This window comes from Hirundo rustica, chromosome 1, assembly GCF_015227805.2.
Source record: "Hirundo rustica isolate bHirRus1 chromosome 1, bHirRus1.pri.v3, whole genome shotgun sequence".
NCBI classification, from domain to species: domain Eukaryota; kingdom Metazoa; phylum Chordata; class Aves; order Passeriformes; family Hirundinidae; genus Hirundo; species Hirundo rustica.
In genome coordinates, this window is record NC_053450.1 from 22,312,895 (window position 1) to 22,328,505 (window position 15,611).

Genomic DNA, 15,611 nt, shown 5'->3' on the forward strand with positions numbered 1-15,611 from the left:
TTTTTTTTTTTTTTTTTTTTTTTTTTTTAATTAGGAACTATCTGTAAATGATTAACACTCTCTCTGGAAGTGAAACTAGGAGAGCCAAGTGCGAGAGGTGCAGGAAGGAAAGCAAGGAACTATTGCAGAGCATCCCTCCTCTGCAGGAACAGCAGACTGGAAGGGCCTTTGAGCTGCTCCTTCCCCTGCCATAAAATCAAGTAATTATTTTAGCAGATGGACCCAACTTCATTCTAAATGCAGTCAGGTCTTGTCTTTTTTCCCTGCCCTGTTCGTACTCCTGTTAGAATATTTCTGGAATGCCACTGGCTTGGAAGCATTGTGATTTCGTGCCTATGTTTACCCCTGTCTGACATGAGTGACTCCGTGTTTCAACAACTGAGCGTTGTGACGTGGAGAGGCATTTTCTGTGAGGATCAAAGGAAGGGTTAGTTACAGCTAACAGAAGATTATTTGAGTTGGAGTAGGAGACAAGCCTGCCTTTGTTTGAAAGGGATGCTGGAGAGGTGCGTGCTGGGAGAGGCATGCCATTCCTCTCAACTGGTAAAGGGAGATTTTTATATAAAAATTCTTTTCAGGATTTGCTGAATAATGTATTAAGCTGGTTACTTTTCTGTCAGGGTTTTCTGTTTCTGATTGAAGTAGAGTCAGAAATAGTTCGTTTGTACTTCGGCAAGACTTGTACCACAGTAACAAGAGGGAACGAGCTCTCTGTGCTTGGCTTGGAGGCACATTGGTGTGTACATGCAGAGGCTGTGTGTATATGCAGAGTGAGACATCTCTCCAAGAGTACTCCTTGTGCCTTTCCCTGCCTGATGTAACACTGAACAGCACTGTTCACTCAGTTGTTCAGGTAGCTCCCTTTTGAGCTTGTCTCCAGCTTCCCACAAGCCCTGTGTCACCTCCTTGGCTCTCTGTTCAGGGGTCCAGGGAGCCGCATTAAGCAGGGATAGGAACAGCACAGCCTCTCAATCTGAGCCAGACTGTAGCTTCTGGGGATTAATATTCCTAGGCTTGGAGTGGTCTGGCTTGGACTGTACCTTGCACACCAGGAACTAGACTGTGTCAAACAGGGATATCCAGAAAGCCTGCTTCTGGGCAGCAGTAGAAGCATATCCCCAAGCCAAGTGGCCATTTTGTCGGAGAAGCTGGTCAGGCAGTGCTAGCTTGCCTCCCTGTTTCTCCTGTGGGACCTGGAAACTGGCAAAAGTTTATAATCCTATTCTTGCTTTTCCTGGTGTGTAATTTCTGTAGTTGCCATGGAGACGATACGTGATGGTACTTGAGAAAACCTTTTATTAAGATGTTTTTGGCTATGGTTGAGGTTTATATGCAGTCATGGGAGAGGCATTTATTTGCAATCTAGCAGGCATTATTAAAAACATGAAATGGTCTTTGATTATGCAGCAAAATGTCCCAGGAACTAACATGTCCCAAAGTATCGCAGGCTGTCCATGGAAACAGTATAAAAATCCATTCTGCCCCTTCTCCATTCTCCCATTTATTTCTAGTTTTAAGAATTCATACCTGAGAATAAGAAATTGAAATGTAGAAGTTGAGAGGTTTGGTTTTAACTCTTTGAAAGGTAAAAAATACTATCAAAGTGGTGTCTTAAAACTACCTGCAAGTAGGTTGTCGTGAGATGGGTGATTCTTGTCTCCCTAGTAACAAGTGATAGAAGAAATGGCCTCAGGTTGTGTCAGAGAAGGTTTAAACAGCCCAGTAGGAAAAATTTCTTCCCAGAAAATGTTCTCAAACACTGGAACAGTCTGCCCAGGAAGGAGGTAGAGTCACCATGCCTGAAGGTGTTTAAAAGACATGTAGATGTGGTGCTTAGGGTTTAAGTGGTGGACTTGGAAGTACTGGATTAATGGTTGGACTGAATTATCTCAGGGGTCTTTTTCAACTTAAATAACTCTATGATTCTCGGCTTTTTAACAATACAGTGGGTAGATATGTTTGTACATAACCTTAGCACATTAAAAGTTACTTTAGTTACTTTATTTCACAGTTCATATACTCCAGCTTGGTTTGTTACCTGCTATGTATATTAATTAAAATAATCAGAGTGCTGAATATAAATAGGATCTCATAAAAGTGATTAAAACACAGAGATAAATGAAAGAGCCCCACTTCTGTAGTTGCTCTATCCTCTCAAGTTCCCCCACCTTTTCATAACTTACCAGGCTCTCATTCCAGCCTTTGCAATTTGTCACTTTTCTGGAAAAATATATATTTTAAATTCGTGAGGTCATGTAGTTATCAAGTGTCTTCTCTCTATTCCTAACAATGATGATGCCAAATGTTTTAATTCTCTCCTTCTCATATATTGAACAATGTCCTTTTTCTTCTATGTCACAATGAACAAATCAAATGTATTTTCCTTTCATGTTCCTACAATGGTAATTGCCCTTTTACTCTTATTCCAGCTGTCCTTCAGTACTTCATATGGACCTTAACTCATATCTGAGTATATGAATTGCACTATGAAAACCATTGGAACAAGGACCTTGTTTTATTTATACATCTGTAAAATACTGAGTTACAGCCAGAGCTCTGTGAATAATAATAGCTAAATGATAAGCCTCTCCCAGTTCCACATGGTAGCTCTTTGAAAAATATGGTTTTTGTTAAGGACTCTGAATTCCTCTTGCTTCAGAGTTAACTCATAATTGGAAGGTTAGAACATGTTCTACCCCTTTCTCTTTTTTTTAATAAGATCCATTGAGGTCTGACAAAATCCCAATTATTGGAAATTATGCATAGCTTTTGAAACAGTACATGCCATTAAATTTGTTGGGAACACCTTTAGATCCCAAATACATAGAGAAATCAAGAAAAAATAATATCAGCAGTTTAACTACCCATGCTGAGTGAGCCAACAACTGACATTTAAAGTGTGTGGGGTTTTTTCTGCTCATCAGTTCAATTTATAGGTGTAGCAAGTTTCCATAAATAATGGTGTATACCTTTCAGTCAATGCAAATTAAGTTCCTTTTTCTAAGTTTTCATTTCACAGACCTGGCAATTGCACTTTAATGTGCTTTAGGAAAACACACATGTAATATGGATAAATTGCATTTCACCATATAGCTGAATCTCCAATGCAGATTTTAGTCTGCAAGTGATAAACTTACTAGAATCATTGCCAAAGATACAGATTTCAGCCTGGTTTTCATTTGCCATAAACCTCTTATTTTACTTTGACAATAAATAGAGACTTTGCATGTAAAATGTCATTTTAAAATACTGTCAGAACGATGTGAAAAGGTGCTCTGGTAAACAAGCATCAGGTCCTGCCTGAGTGCTGGGAGCAGGACCGTACCCAGCCATGTGCCACACTGCCACTCACTTATTTTGAATAGCAGTGTGCTGCCACTGCATGTGACAAATGGATTTCTCCCGAGTGATGGTTCAAACCTCCCACCCCTGCCTCAGCGTGTGCAGGACCCTCATGCGGCTGGGATGGGGATGCCAGGTGAGTGCTGAGGGTGCCTTGCTTGAGGTGAATTTGCCATTTCTTGAACTCATTTACCCAGGCACCCCTGCACAGGTCAGTGTCACCCCTGCACACAGTCGCCAGTTTGAAACCCTCGCTGTGGATTATGAATTTTGACCCGCCTTTAGTGTTAAACACTGGCAGGTGGCTGATAAAGAACATAATGGTAGTGGGGAATATTTTGGATGGATTGTTTCAGGCACTTCAGCAAGGCAGTGAGGGAGTGGCAGGCCAAAGGAAAGCATTCCTCAAACTTGTTTAGTCACCGAGTAAAGTGTTGGCAGATCCACAATCTCAGTCCATGGTCTGTGTGCTCAGGAGCTGTCTAGGAAGGACTTCAAAGTGGGTAGGTGATTTTCATGGCTCGTTCCAAAGCATATTAAAGTGAAGTAAATTAAATTTCTTTATTGTTTTTTATTTTCTGGAAAACGTAAGGGCAAGATGTTTCTGTGACAAGCCTCATGCATTTGGAAGCACTGGGAGAATGTGTCAACAGTTTGAAATCTGGGGTCTGACAAAGTGGCCTGTATGCTCAGACAGATGTTTCAGTGATGAAGAAACTTGCATTTTATGCCAACAGTTTTGAATATTTAAAGCTCTTTCCTGTAGAAGTCCTTAGTTGACTGAAGTAGTACCATGGCTCTGAAGTTGTGTCTGCAACTGAATTCCCCAACTGAGGTTTGTCTTGAGACATATGTGTGGGAAGCTCTGCAGTGCTGCGGATGATATCACAACTGGATATCACAACTGGAAACTCAGAGAATATCATGTTTATTTCTTATTAAACTGGCTGTTCCACCAGTCCTTTAGCCTCTGAAGGTTATTAAATGGTGGGCACTGCACAAATAATGAAGCCTATCACATGATAAGATGGGAACAGAAGGGCTCTGGTGGCCTTCAGGGCAGTACAGCCGTTTTGTGATCTGTCTTCAGTTGCAGGTCATCTTTCATTGTATGGTTTTCCTAGCCTGAGATATGCTATCCTATTTTTTCTCTGAGTGCTGCTGTATGTGATAACCCTGGTTCATTAGAAATTGCCTGCTGATTTTAAGATTCACTCTGAATTGAAATGTTAGCAATGTAATTTTACTGCATTTTCCCCCATTTTTTAATGTAATATAAACATGTGTGAGTATGAATCCACATGGGACGGTTTTGCCATGCTGTAGCTGCATGGTGTTGCTATACTTTCATCTCATCTCCCTGAATGGATCCATGTGATACTTGACCTCCTTAGGGCATCGTACTCTGCTCTTAATCTTTAGGGGTCTGTCCAGCCCTGGGTTTGGAAGCAGGATGCTATCACCATGCTGAGCAGAGCTCATTAACACCTGTCAGCCTGGAGCAGGCAGTGCAGTATATATGCCAACAGCAATGCCCAGGTGAAACACGTGGTCATTGCAATAAAATGACCTGAGCCATCAGGGCAAGGTTTGAGCCCAGCCTGCCGCTACACATTTGCCTTGATCGTACACATGCACTGCTTTTTCTTGTGTGCATACCAGGAGGTTGCTTAAGTTAGGCACAGAGGAGTGTCACAGCGTAATGATTTTAAGGTAAAAGACAGTAGATTTAGACTAGATACAAGGAAGAAGCTTTTCACAATAAGGGTGGTGGGGCACTGGAATGGTTTGCACAGAGAAATTGCAGATGCCCCATTCCTGGAAACGTTCAAGGTTGGATGGGGCTTTGACCAACATGGTGGGGTGAAGATGTCCTTGCCCATGGCAGAAAGGTTGGAATTAAATGACAACCCAAACCATTCTGTGATTCTCCGTGAAGAGAATTGACCTTTGTAAGATTATTTCTGTTCAGACACAGGCTGGTCATCATAAACCTTATGTGTCCCACAGTGAGATCTGAACCAAGCTCACAGGTACCTGGTGAAGCAACCGCTGTGGTGCAAAACCAGTTGCTTTTCTGGAGATAGCACCCATGATGGAGGGCATTGGAAAACCCAGTGCTGGAGATTTGATTCACAGCCTCTAGAGGCACACACCCAGGTCATCATCAGTACCCACACATGGATCTGATTTAGCACATTATTTTAGATGACCAGTGGAACACATGACCTCATCCTCTGCTCACCAGCTGCATTCAAGAGCTGGATGGAGACCCTCTTGTGGTCTGGCTTAAGATCAGTGGTGTTCCCTCCCTGGTGTGCTGGTTGCCTACCGAGTCCTGTGCAAGGTTTGTGACCTCCAACTGAAAACTAGGAGGAAGGAGCTGCAAGGGGTTGCATCCAGATGTGCAGCCATAACGACAGGATCAGCCTCTGGAACAAAAAGAGCCACAGAGAGACTGAGTTTTCTGCTGGGAGCAGTGGGGATTTGTTAAAATTACTAATGTAAGTGCAATAAAATGATGGGGCAAATGAGGGGGCAGTTTCTGTTTTCTATTCCCTTCTGTCTCCTTTTTCTTAAACACTTCATGACAAGGCTGACAAGACAACTTCTCCACCTCCTCACATGGGAGTATGTTGTCATTTAAAAAGTCCAAGTCTTCGGGAGCAAGAAAACAGTTGTGATTTAGTTGCTCTTTTTTGAAGCTGCTGTGTGTGCAGGATGAAGTGGTCAAACTTTGGGCAGGATCAATGCTCAGGATTTGATGCTACAGCATTAAGGCACAAGGAAGGAAAACCCGTCCCCTCTGCTTCTGTGAGGCCAGCATGGTGTCCGTGTGATGGCATTTCCCCAGAGAGGAAGGAGGCTGCAGTGTCCCTGTAACGGGGAGTGCTGATCTCAGCGGCGACGTCTGTGCTGAGGTGTGCTGAGATGTCACACACTTCCCACTGGCTCCAGCAAGGTGTGTTCCCAGAGCATGAAAAACACTGTGAGTGTGTGAGAGAGCCCAGGACACGCTGCTGGAACACCCACTGGATCCCGGGGAGAGGAGGCTGTGTACCAGGGGCTATGTACCAGAGGCTATGGGCTAAAATCTTGAGTTAAAGCCTCTCACTGAATGCCTCTTGCACACAAGCTGTGGCACTGATGCTGTAATAGTTAGCAGAGGGAGCCCTCTCACTTCCTGCATTCTTGTCTCTGAATCCCTTTGGACCCATCAGTCATGTCCTGGTGACACCTGGCAGGCAGCCAAGCACTTCTCTCAGCGCTGTTCTGTTGTCTGCCTCTCCTGCCGACTCCAACCCACTACAGAAACATGGGGGCTGGAAGCAGTTGGATTCTGCTGTCTGGCTTAAATATTATATCTGACTTGTAATAAGGCTGTTGTTTCTTCACACTCTTGGGGTTGCCTTTTCTTAGTCTGGGAGCTATCTAGCCACAATAACAACCCCTCTCCAAGTGCTTTTGGGACAACATGTCGCTCTTTATAAATGTTTAGAGGTAACAGTCTCTGTAAGATGGTAAGCATCGCCTGTTCAGAGTTGCCCAGGGACCTTCTTGGATAAGTATCATGAAACCTGAGGCTGTAAGCACAGAGTTGGATGCTGCTTTACAGCCTGGAAACAGTTGTTATGCTGGGTTATATTACCATGACCTTGTTTATAAAAACCGATGGCATGTTTGTCTTCTCTATAAGCTAATGGGGCTCCTCAATGCACTATAGAAGTGACCTTGAATGGGTTTTTAATACACTTAGGATGGCTTGCAATGTGTTAGAACATTTTGAAAGTGAACGGGGAGTTCTATCAAGTACCTGTTGTTTGACCTTGCTGAAATAGCATCTTTAAATTACTTCTTTCCAAAATAATGAATTCTGCTTGAATGTTTTTCATTTCTTGGCTTCGTAGAAAGCTTGCAGATCTTACTGAAAATTAGACAGTCTGATAGGAAATTATTTAATGAAATAACACAATACATTAAAGAAACTGTCAGGAGACCTATGTTCCTGGCTGCCCTGTCAAAGAGTAGATATGTTAACACATAGGATAATTGCGTTCCAAAAGGAATGGTTTGATTGCTGATGATTTTCCTTCTGGATAATGTAAAAACCAGGTCCTTTTTTGGGGGAAAAAAAACCCTGTCTGTGGTTTTCAACTGAAACCTGCCTAGTTATGTCTTTCCTGAGATTTAAGAAGGTGTTCTACTGAAGAACGGCAAAACTAGTGTCATGCCCTTTCCATTCTCACTTGTTTACTACTGAAGCCCTAGTCAACTATGCAGAGATATTTATCATTTTACTCACTACAGCGGGAACTCAGTGGCTGAAAAATAAAATAATTTGGTTTTGATTGGCTTATGCTATCAGGAAACCACCATTATCTTGCTCTTCTTAAACTAATAAGTATTTTTGTATTTCTTTGTTTTGTGATTTGTAGACTCAGCTCTTGGGAGTTTTACTTGCTGCTGCTTCAAATTTTCTCATCAGTGTCTCTTTGAATATACAGGTATGATATGTTTTTTCTTTATTCAGAGTTGTTTATATTCAGGAAGTACTTATATTGCAGTTTGACGAAGTTCAAAATGCAAATTTCATTGCATTTCATAAACCTTCTCTCTTTCATTAACTGTGATCTAGCAGTGCCCTACTGTAGTTGCTGGCAGTTGAGAGCTCTCAACCTGTTCTGTGCTGTGATTGTCTTACAGGAACAGAAGAAATGTTTGTAACTCCTCCTCCTTTTAGTGTGCCAGAAAGAAATACCAGCTGTGGGTCGCTTGTGGTCCCACTGAACCTGGGAGTAAGGAAGGGTACTATAAGAGACAGTATCAAAAGCTTTGCTGAAGTCCAAAAAGATTACGTGACCTGGCTTTCCTAGATCAGCTAGGTGGGTTACCCTGTTACAGAAGGAAATCAGGTTTGACAAGCAGAACTTTCTCCTCATGAAGCTGTGCTGGCTGTGACCAATGACTGCGTTTTCCTCCAGGTGTTTTTCAATACTTCCCAGAATAATCTTTTACATGATTTTACCAGTACTAAGTGAGACTGACAGGTCTGTATTTTCCAGGATTCCCCTTCTTGACCTTCTTGAAAATTGGGACAATGTTCACCAGCTTCCAATCAGCTGGGACCTGTCCAAATTCCCAATTCCTGCTCAAAAGCAATAGAGAGAGGCTTTGCAATTACGTCATCTAGTACTTTGAGGATTCTTGGATGAATCCCATCAGGCCCTATAGATTTGTAGGGATCCAGCTGGAGGAGTAGATCCTGCACATGTTGAGGGTCAGGTGGGATTTGATCATTCTCACAGCCATGGCCCTCCAGCTCAGAGCACTGAGACTCCCTTGGTCCATCATCTGTGTTGAGGACAGAGGAAAAAACTGCATTAAACACCTCTGCCTTGTCCATGTCCCTGTTTGTGAGGTGCCCATCCTCGTCCTGTAACAGGCTGATGTTAATTCTATGCTGCCTTTTGCTATTATATATCTGCAAAATCTATTTTTATTGTCCTCCACATTTTTGTCCATCTTCAATTCCATTTGAGCTTTGGCCACACTAATTTTTTTCCCTACAGTGGAAAGCTGCATCTCTGTATTCTTCCAGGTCACCTGACCTTGCTTCCACTGGGCACACACCTTCCTTTTTTGCCTTGGACCCAAAAGAAGATCCCTGTTCACCAAGCCAGCCTTCTGCTTGACTTCTGACTCTGGTAAATTGCTGCTCCTGTGCCCTTCGGGGGTGATGTTTTTATAAATGACCAACACTGACAGATCCCAGCACTACTGAAACATTTCCCAGAGGACTTTTCTTACTAGTTCCCTGAGCAGCCTGAAGTCTGCTCTCTCATGTCCAGAGCTGAGGTTTTCCTGCACTTTTCCTCCTGTCAATAAGGATTTTAAACTGGAACGTTTTGTGGTCTCTGTGGCCAAGACGGCGCCAGTCACCATGTCATTCACAAGAGTTGACAAGCAGCAGATGAAGGAGGGCATCTTTCTGAGTCAGCTCCCTGTTCCATAAATGCATAAAGACATAAAGGTTTTTACAATATTGGGCCCCAAAACAACTTTGGCCAATTTCGTTTGTCTTCTGCAATTAAGATAAATCTGAGAAAACACAATTTAAATCATGAAAGTAATGGGAGGTGTTGCCCTTAAAACTGTGGTAAAGTGTTGTAGAATGTAAATTAGAAAATCCTTTCTGTTTTAAAAATTAGAATACATACTCAGTAGAAAGTTAAATTTTTCATCGTAATCTGTATCTTGTAGACTTCATTGTATTTTTAGGTCTTCTAACAAAAGTTTATAAAGCACAGAAGACATTGTTGTGTAAATTGTCCAGAATAAGTATTTTTGCTAGCTAGCATTTTAGAAGTTGTACAGGTCTCCTATAAAGCTACTTCTTGCTTTTTCTGTAAAGGATGAAATAGAAAGTTGTGGAATATGAAAGCTTCTGTCCGTAGTAACCCAGTTTATTAAAGCTAGAAAGTTCTTCAGTGGTTCCCTTGTATTTAAACATCATTAGCTGGAGAATCCCAAAAAGAAACCTGTTTAGCCAGAGGTAGTAGGCAAGTTGAGATGGCTGTTCCCTCTCCAAAATGAGTTCCATCCTGCAAGTGGTGACAGTGCTAGGAAAACCTGAGAAGTTAAACTGGAAAGGTAAAGGTGAAGTGAACAAAAGTGAAATGGAAATTCAGTCTAGCTATAACAATGAAGTTGTTCCGATTTCATATCTTTTGTCTGCTGAGGGTACTGGGTGTCAAAGTAGATGCTTTGCAAGTCATCTACTGAGGCATACAAGCAGATTTCTATTGACTTATAATAATAACAACCCTAACTGGATTTGAACTATCAGCTATTTAAATTATGATCAGGGAAACCCAGTGGCACTCATTGCCATTTGACAGTAAATTTAAACTGATTTTTTTTTTTTTTTTAATCCTTTAAATTAGGTTTTTCTCCATTTAGTAACACTGTCTTCTAAATATGAGTAATGACTTTCCCTAGATCTCAATATTTATTTTCACACTCCTGTTAAGTGGACAGGCCAGATTTTTGTTGTTGTTGTTCTGTCCCTTTTCGACCATGTAGTCCATTATCCTGCTTCTCTTCCCTTTAGCAGATTGTCTACTGAAGAACAGCTCGTCATTTGCAATGTATTTAGCTGAGTTATAAACAGCCTCCATTTAAATACAATTTGCACCATTACTGTGCAGACAGACATCTGGAGAAAGAAGACTGTAGAGGGTTTACTGAGTTCACCTTCCTGTGTGTTTGCTGCACATCTTTTCAATCTCATTGTGCCTTGAAAGTTAATCCTACAAGAATCTGGGGTGAAAATACATCTCAGGATTCAGTTAGAATTTTTCCTATTTAATTTTTGGCAGAAACTTGGATTCTTGAATAATAATTTGAATATTATTTAATATTAATTTAATTTGTATCCTTACTGGGCTTTTTTGGTTGGTTGGTTGGTTGGTTGGTTGGTTTGGTTGTGGTTTGGTTGTGGGTTTTTTTTGTGTCTTTGTTTATAAAAATGGAAAATCCTGGATGTTACTCTGAAGAACATCCAGGTCCATGGCTCAAGGTTGCTTTCCTTTTGCTCCTTTTCTCCTTGGGCTAAACGTCTTCCTAGAATTTCATCCTCTGAACACATTCCACAGCACAAAGCTGCAATATGTGCTGCGTCTTCTCAACAAGAGCACTGACTAAGACTATTGCAGACATTGCTGTTTGTCCCATGCTCTGTCAAGTAGCCTGCAGAGAAGGACGGGAGTATGAGGAAAATCCTTCTCAACTTCCCCAGGTTCTACATGGAGACTTCTAAAATCAAATATTGAGTGACGGAGAAAAAAATTTCTTTTACCACCATTTGTACTGTAATAACTGTATCATTTGATTTCCACCTTTTTTGACCCATGTGCAGAAAGGCTGGAGAGTAATTTGAGAAAGGAAATGATAATCTGCAGAATTAATTTGGTAAATTGCATCATTCCCAGTAATGACAGTTTTTTGATGGAGACTGCCTGGACTCTGTTTCAGAAGATCAGTGTGATCAAAGACAAATTGTCTTGCTATATACATGTTCTTGCTGTACAGCCAGAGAAAAAACAATTACAACTTGTGCCAATGATACCTTCTTCATGTAACAGGAAGTGTTGATGAAGTATTACTTGAGTATATGTTATACCTGTGCCAACTGTTTTTTCTTTAGAAAATAATGTTTTACTTATGATCTCCTTCTAAGGTCAAACAGGAGATTGTAGCCAAATCATAAATTCCATTTAATTAATTTAGAGTCCTCCCTACAGAAGATGTGATTAAGTGCTGCCTTTTTCATTTGGAAAGTATATTTCTGGTGAGGATAGGTTTCACAGACAGGAACGCCCTGTTGTCTGTTCCCCTGTCCCAGTTTGTTGCCACAGTTCTGATTCTGCCCCGTCTCCTGCCTTTGAGTGTTTCCAGATTCAAAGCACAACTGCTGAGTGTTGCTTTGAGACAAGAACAGATGTGTGCAGTGATAGCTAGGAAGCACTAGCTGGTATTCACTCAGCATTTTTCAGGTTTATTCAAAGGCCTAGTTTTGCAGCCCTTTCCACCACGGCTAAGAAAGCTCATCTGAAGCAGTGCTGAGTTAACACAAAGCTCTGCAACAAGCTCAAAGTTCTTTACCTGGAACTTGAAGTTGACAGCCCCCTTAATTATTCCACTTTTGCCAGATGTAAGAACACGATGGAAGTCTTTCTATTCATGCCTGTTCCTAATAATTAATTTTCTAGAAATGCGCTCATCTCCGACTGGTTTGCCAAGCAGAGCAGAAGCCCTACTACACGAGCAGGCTGTGGTGGTGTGGGATTATCCTCCTGGGGCTCGGAGAGGTGGGCAATTTCACAGCCTATGGATTCGCCCCCATTACTCTTGTCGCTCCACTGGGATGTGTTTCTGTCATAGGTGAGATGATTTGCCATTTCTTGCTTGGGTGTACGCTTTAATCAAATGCTTGCTTCTGGCTAGAGGAATAGTACCACAGAAACTGCAGCAGGAACACAAGAGGAAAATGTTAATGTCGTGGTTTGAAAATAAATTATTCGTATAATTACATGAGCTGACAGTTTGACAAAAACAGTCTGCTTAAATCAAAGACTCTTCTAATATATTTCTTTTTCCATGGTTTTGTCTTTTGCGTCACTCTGTGCTCTGCCAGCTCCTGCCCGGTGCTGTGACAGTGTTGCCAGCTCGGCAAGCCCCCAAAGAGGAGGACTGGCATCGTGCTGCATGCACAGAGCTGTGCTCAGATCCTGAGTACCTACAGCACATTTTCTGTGTTACCGTCACACCAGGTGGTTTCTGCTGCCTGCGCCCTGCCCATCACCATGATTCATGTTGATGTGGGCAAACTTGCTTCACACTCCTCAGTGTGTGACAAAAGGGCCCTAGAAATTTCCAGAAATGTTTCATACGTTTATGGACATTATTAAACATGTTCATTTGTTCCTTTATGTACAGATTAATTAGACTTTAGCTGAAGTGATATGATCTCACTCTTTACTTCACATGGGGTTTTTTGGTATTAAGGTGCCCAGGTATGAGATGACTGTTTCTTTGACAAAGTAACACACATATGAAAATATGCCTTAGGGTTGTGCTAGTGTAAAACAGGGTAGACAGGGCAATATTTTATGGAAGCTGTAAAGACAGGAACATCCAGGGTGCAGCTGGATCCCTTAACCTGGTCACATCCACAGCTGAAACATCAGGACTGAGAGATCTCAACAGTTCTGAAGATGGAGCTGGAGCTCATTTACTCGCTGTTGGCAAGTAGTAACATTTCATGGACTCCAGCTACCAGTTGCACACTCGGAAGTGACATTGCAATGAGTGATTCTCCATAGCAAGGTAGAAAAGATGAAATATCTTCCCAGTGGACTGCCTAGCTGTACCGGAAGGAAGCAGCTAACAATATGTGGGTACAATTTAGCAGAGAGAGAGGGGGAAGGAAACTGCAGGCAATTTACTGTAACCTTTAATGTTAAACTATTGCAGAATTTCAGATATAAGGCCATGTTAGTTCATTGTAGTAGGAAAGAGTTATCAAAGAAAGGAGTGTGACATATTACCTGAGATAAAAATGTAAATTAATATGACATATCCCAATGTGATTTTGGTTGCAGTAGTTATTATCTGTAAGAACTGTAGGCATAGCCAGACATCTCTGAACATCAGAGAATATTGGCCAATCTCATTTGTTGTCCAAACTGAATAAAATGAAAATATAGAAAATTAGAAAGAAAAAGCAAAAAGCAGAGATTAGGAAGAAAAATCCCAATATTTATTAAACTGAAAAAGATGGGATCACATTTAGGGTTGATTTTTATCCCAGCAGATTCCTTCTTTGCTTCTGCAAATCGCAAAGAAATATTGCATCTGATGATTCCTTCATTCTCCACTTCCCTTACTTAAAACAAATACCAAGAAAACTATTTCCTAACTGTTATGTCTTACCAAAATTCTCATCCACTTTAACTTTTTTAAACTGGCCCAGAATGCTTATTCTGGAAGATCCCAGAAAACACTTTATTATCTTATATTCCATTTCCATAAATCAGCTAACAGTATTCATTCCATAGCCCAAACAATAGAAATATCTGAAATTTTATTTAGTCTAGCAACCATTCCCTTAAGGAAGAGCAAGTAAAAATCGTGTAGACAGCCAATTACAGCAATAACTTCCCAGCAACACTTCCTACTACGAGATACTTCCCTGCCTTCAGGAATTAAAGCCAGAGAGAGCATCCTTTTAATTTTAAAAGAGTTCATCATTTAAGGCAATGATGAACTGCCCAAGTCACATGTGCATCATCTACTAACAACTGGGCAAAGGGCAGTTTAGGCAGCAGATCTTCCAATTTAAAAGATCAAGAAATATTTTTCTCACTAAGTTGTGACCTCTTTTAAGTGGTGGAGGGTGGCCTTTGCAGAGTCCAGCTGACAGGTTTTTTTAGGTATTGCTGAATGTGAGTCTTTCATGAATTAATTTTTTTTAATTAACAAATTAAGTGCTTGATAACAAACTCAAAATGCATTCCTGAACCCTAAGCACAACCTTCTGGGAAGCATTTTGTTGCCAAATTCAGTGTCAACATGTCCCATAGGGTAGGGGCTGACTGACATTAGAAATGCAGTACATATGGTGTACAGAGGAGAAATGTGCTCTGCAGTGTGTCCAGTCATCTGGGGGATTCTCTGCAGGTCTCTGTGACTCTGGGTTTGCAGGGAAAGTTTCCTTTGCTTGGAAACCAGGGTTTGGAGGAGGACAAGGCAGACTGGAGTCTCTTCCCAGAATGGATTTGGGCTGTACCCGTCATATATCTCCAGACTTCTGAGACGGGAAGCATCTTAAAATAGATGGAGCCAACATCTATTATGCTCTGCTACCACATTTAACTACATCCAACTGAATTTTGCACTTAACCCGGTATCAATTAAATAGTGAAAAATTTGTGCCTCATTCTATTGAGCTGAATTGTTCCAGTGTCTTGTTTTAAAAAGAATACAGCACCAAAGATCATGAATTGGCATGGCACCAAGAGATTTCATTTTTTTTTTACAATTAAGCTAGAAAAAAATGTATTTTTCTTCTTACACAGTGGAAGTATTTCTGTGTGTGGTTGCAATGATGCAAGCTCTACATCTGTTCAGGGTTTTAAATAGTTTGAGAAGACAGCAATTGTTTTCTTCAAGAGGAGAAATTAGTAAATTTTTAATTTAAAAGTGGAGGAGTAATACATGTTTGATGTGGTCATTAAGAAACTTTCTATACTTAAAAAGTAAAACTCATGTTTTACATGTAGCTTGGGTAATTTTAGGTTGCAGTAGTTTTTAGCTCATCATCTTGCTTTTGCCTGCAGAAATGACTTGGGGATGGAAAAGGCGACGAGAGGCCAGTGGCATTGGGGAGATAATTTCTTCTGTGGTGTTCATCATGTGGGCAGTTGTTTTACACTTGCCTTGATTACCCTGACATTGTTAAGATCCCTTTGCATTTTTATGTGCTCCTTGTAAACAGCAGTGGGGCTCTTTGGGCTTTGAAAAGTTATATTCCTGATATACTTTAGGAAGATTCTCAGATACTCTTGGAGAAATGGATTTCTCACACTCACTGTTATGCAACATCTTTGTCACCCAAGAACTTGGAATTCTGAAGACTGTTACTAATGATACCTAGGAAACATTCACCAAACTATTCTTTAAAATACTTGATTTGTACTTGTCTAGAA

At 41.1% G+C, this 15,611-nt stretch overlaps 1 protein-coding gene across 1 annotated transcript in view; it reads left to right on the forward strand.

The window, feature by feature from the left end:
• The window catches only part of NIPAL2 (NIPA like domain containing 2), a 73,202-nt gene that overhangs the window by 35,921 nt on the left and 21,670 nt on the right, over positions 1-15,611 (forward strand). The window contains 2 exon segments of the mRNA XM_040081790.1: positions 7,779-7,847; positions 12,114-12,285. Coding sequence (XP_039937724.1) covers positions 7,779-7,847; positions 12,114-12,285 — 241 coding nt within the window.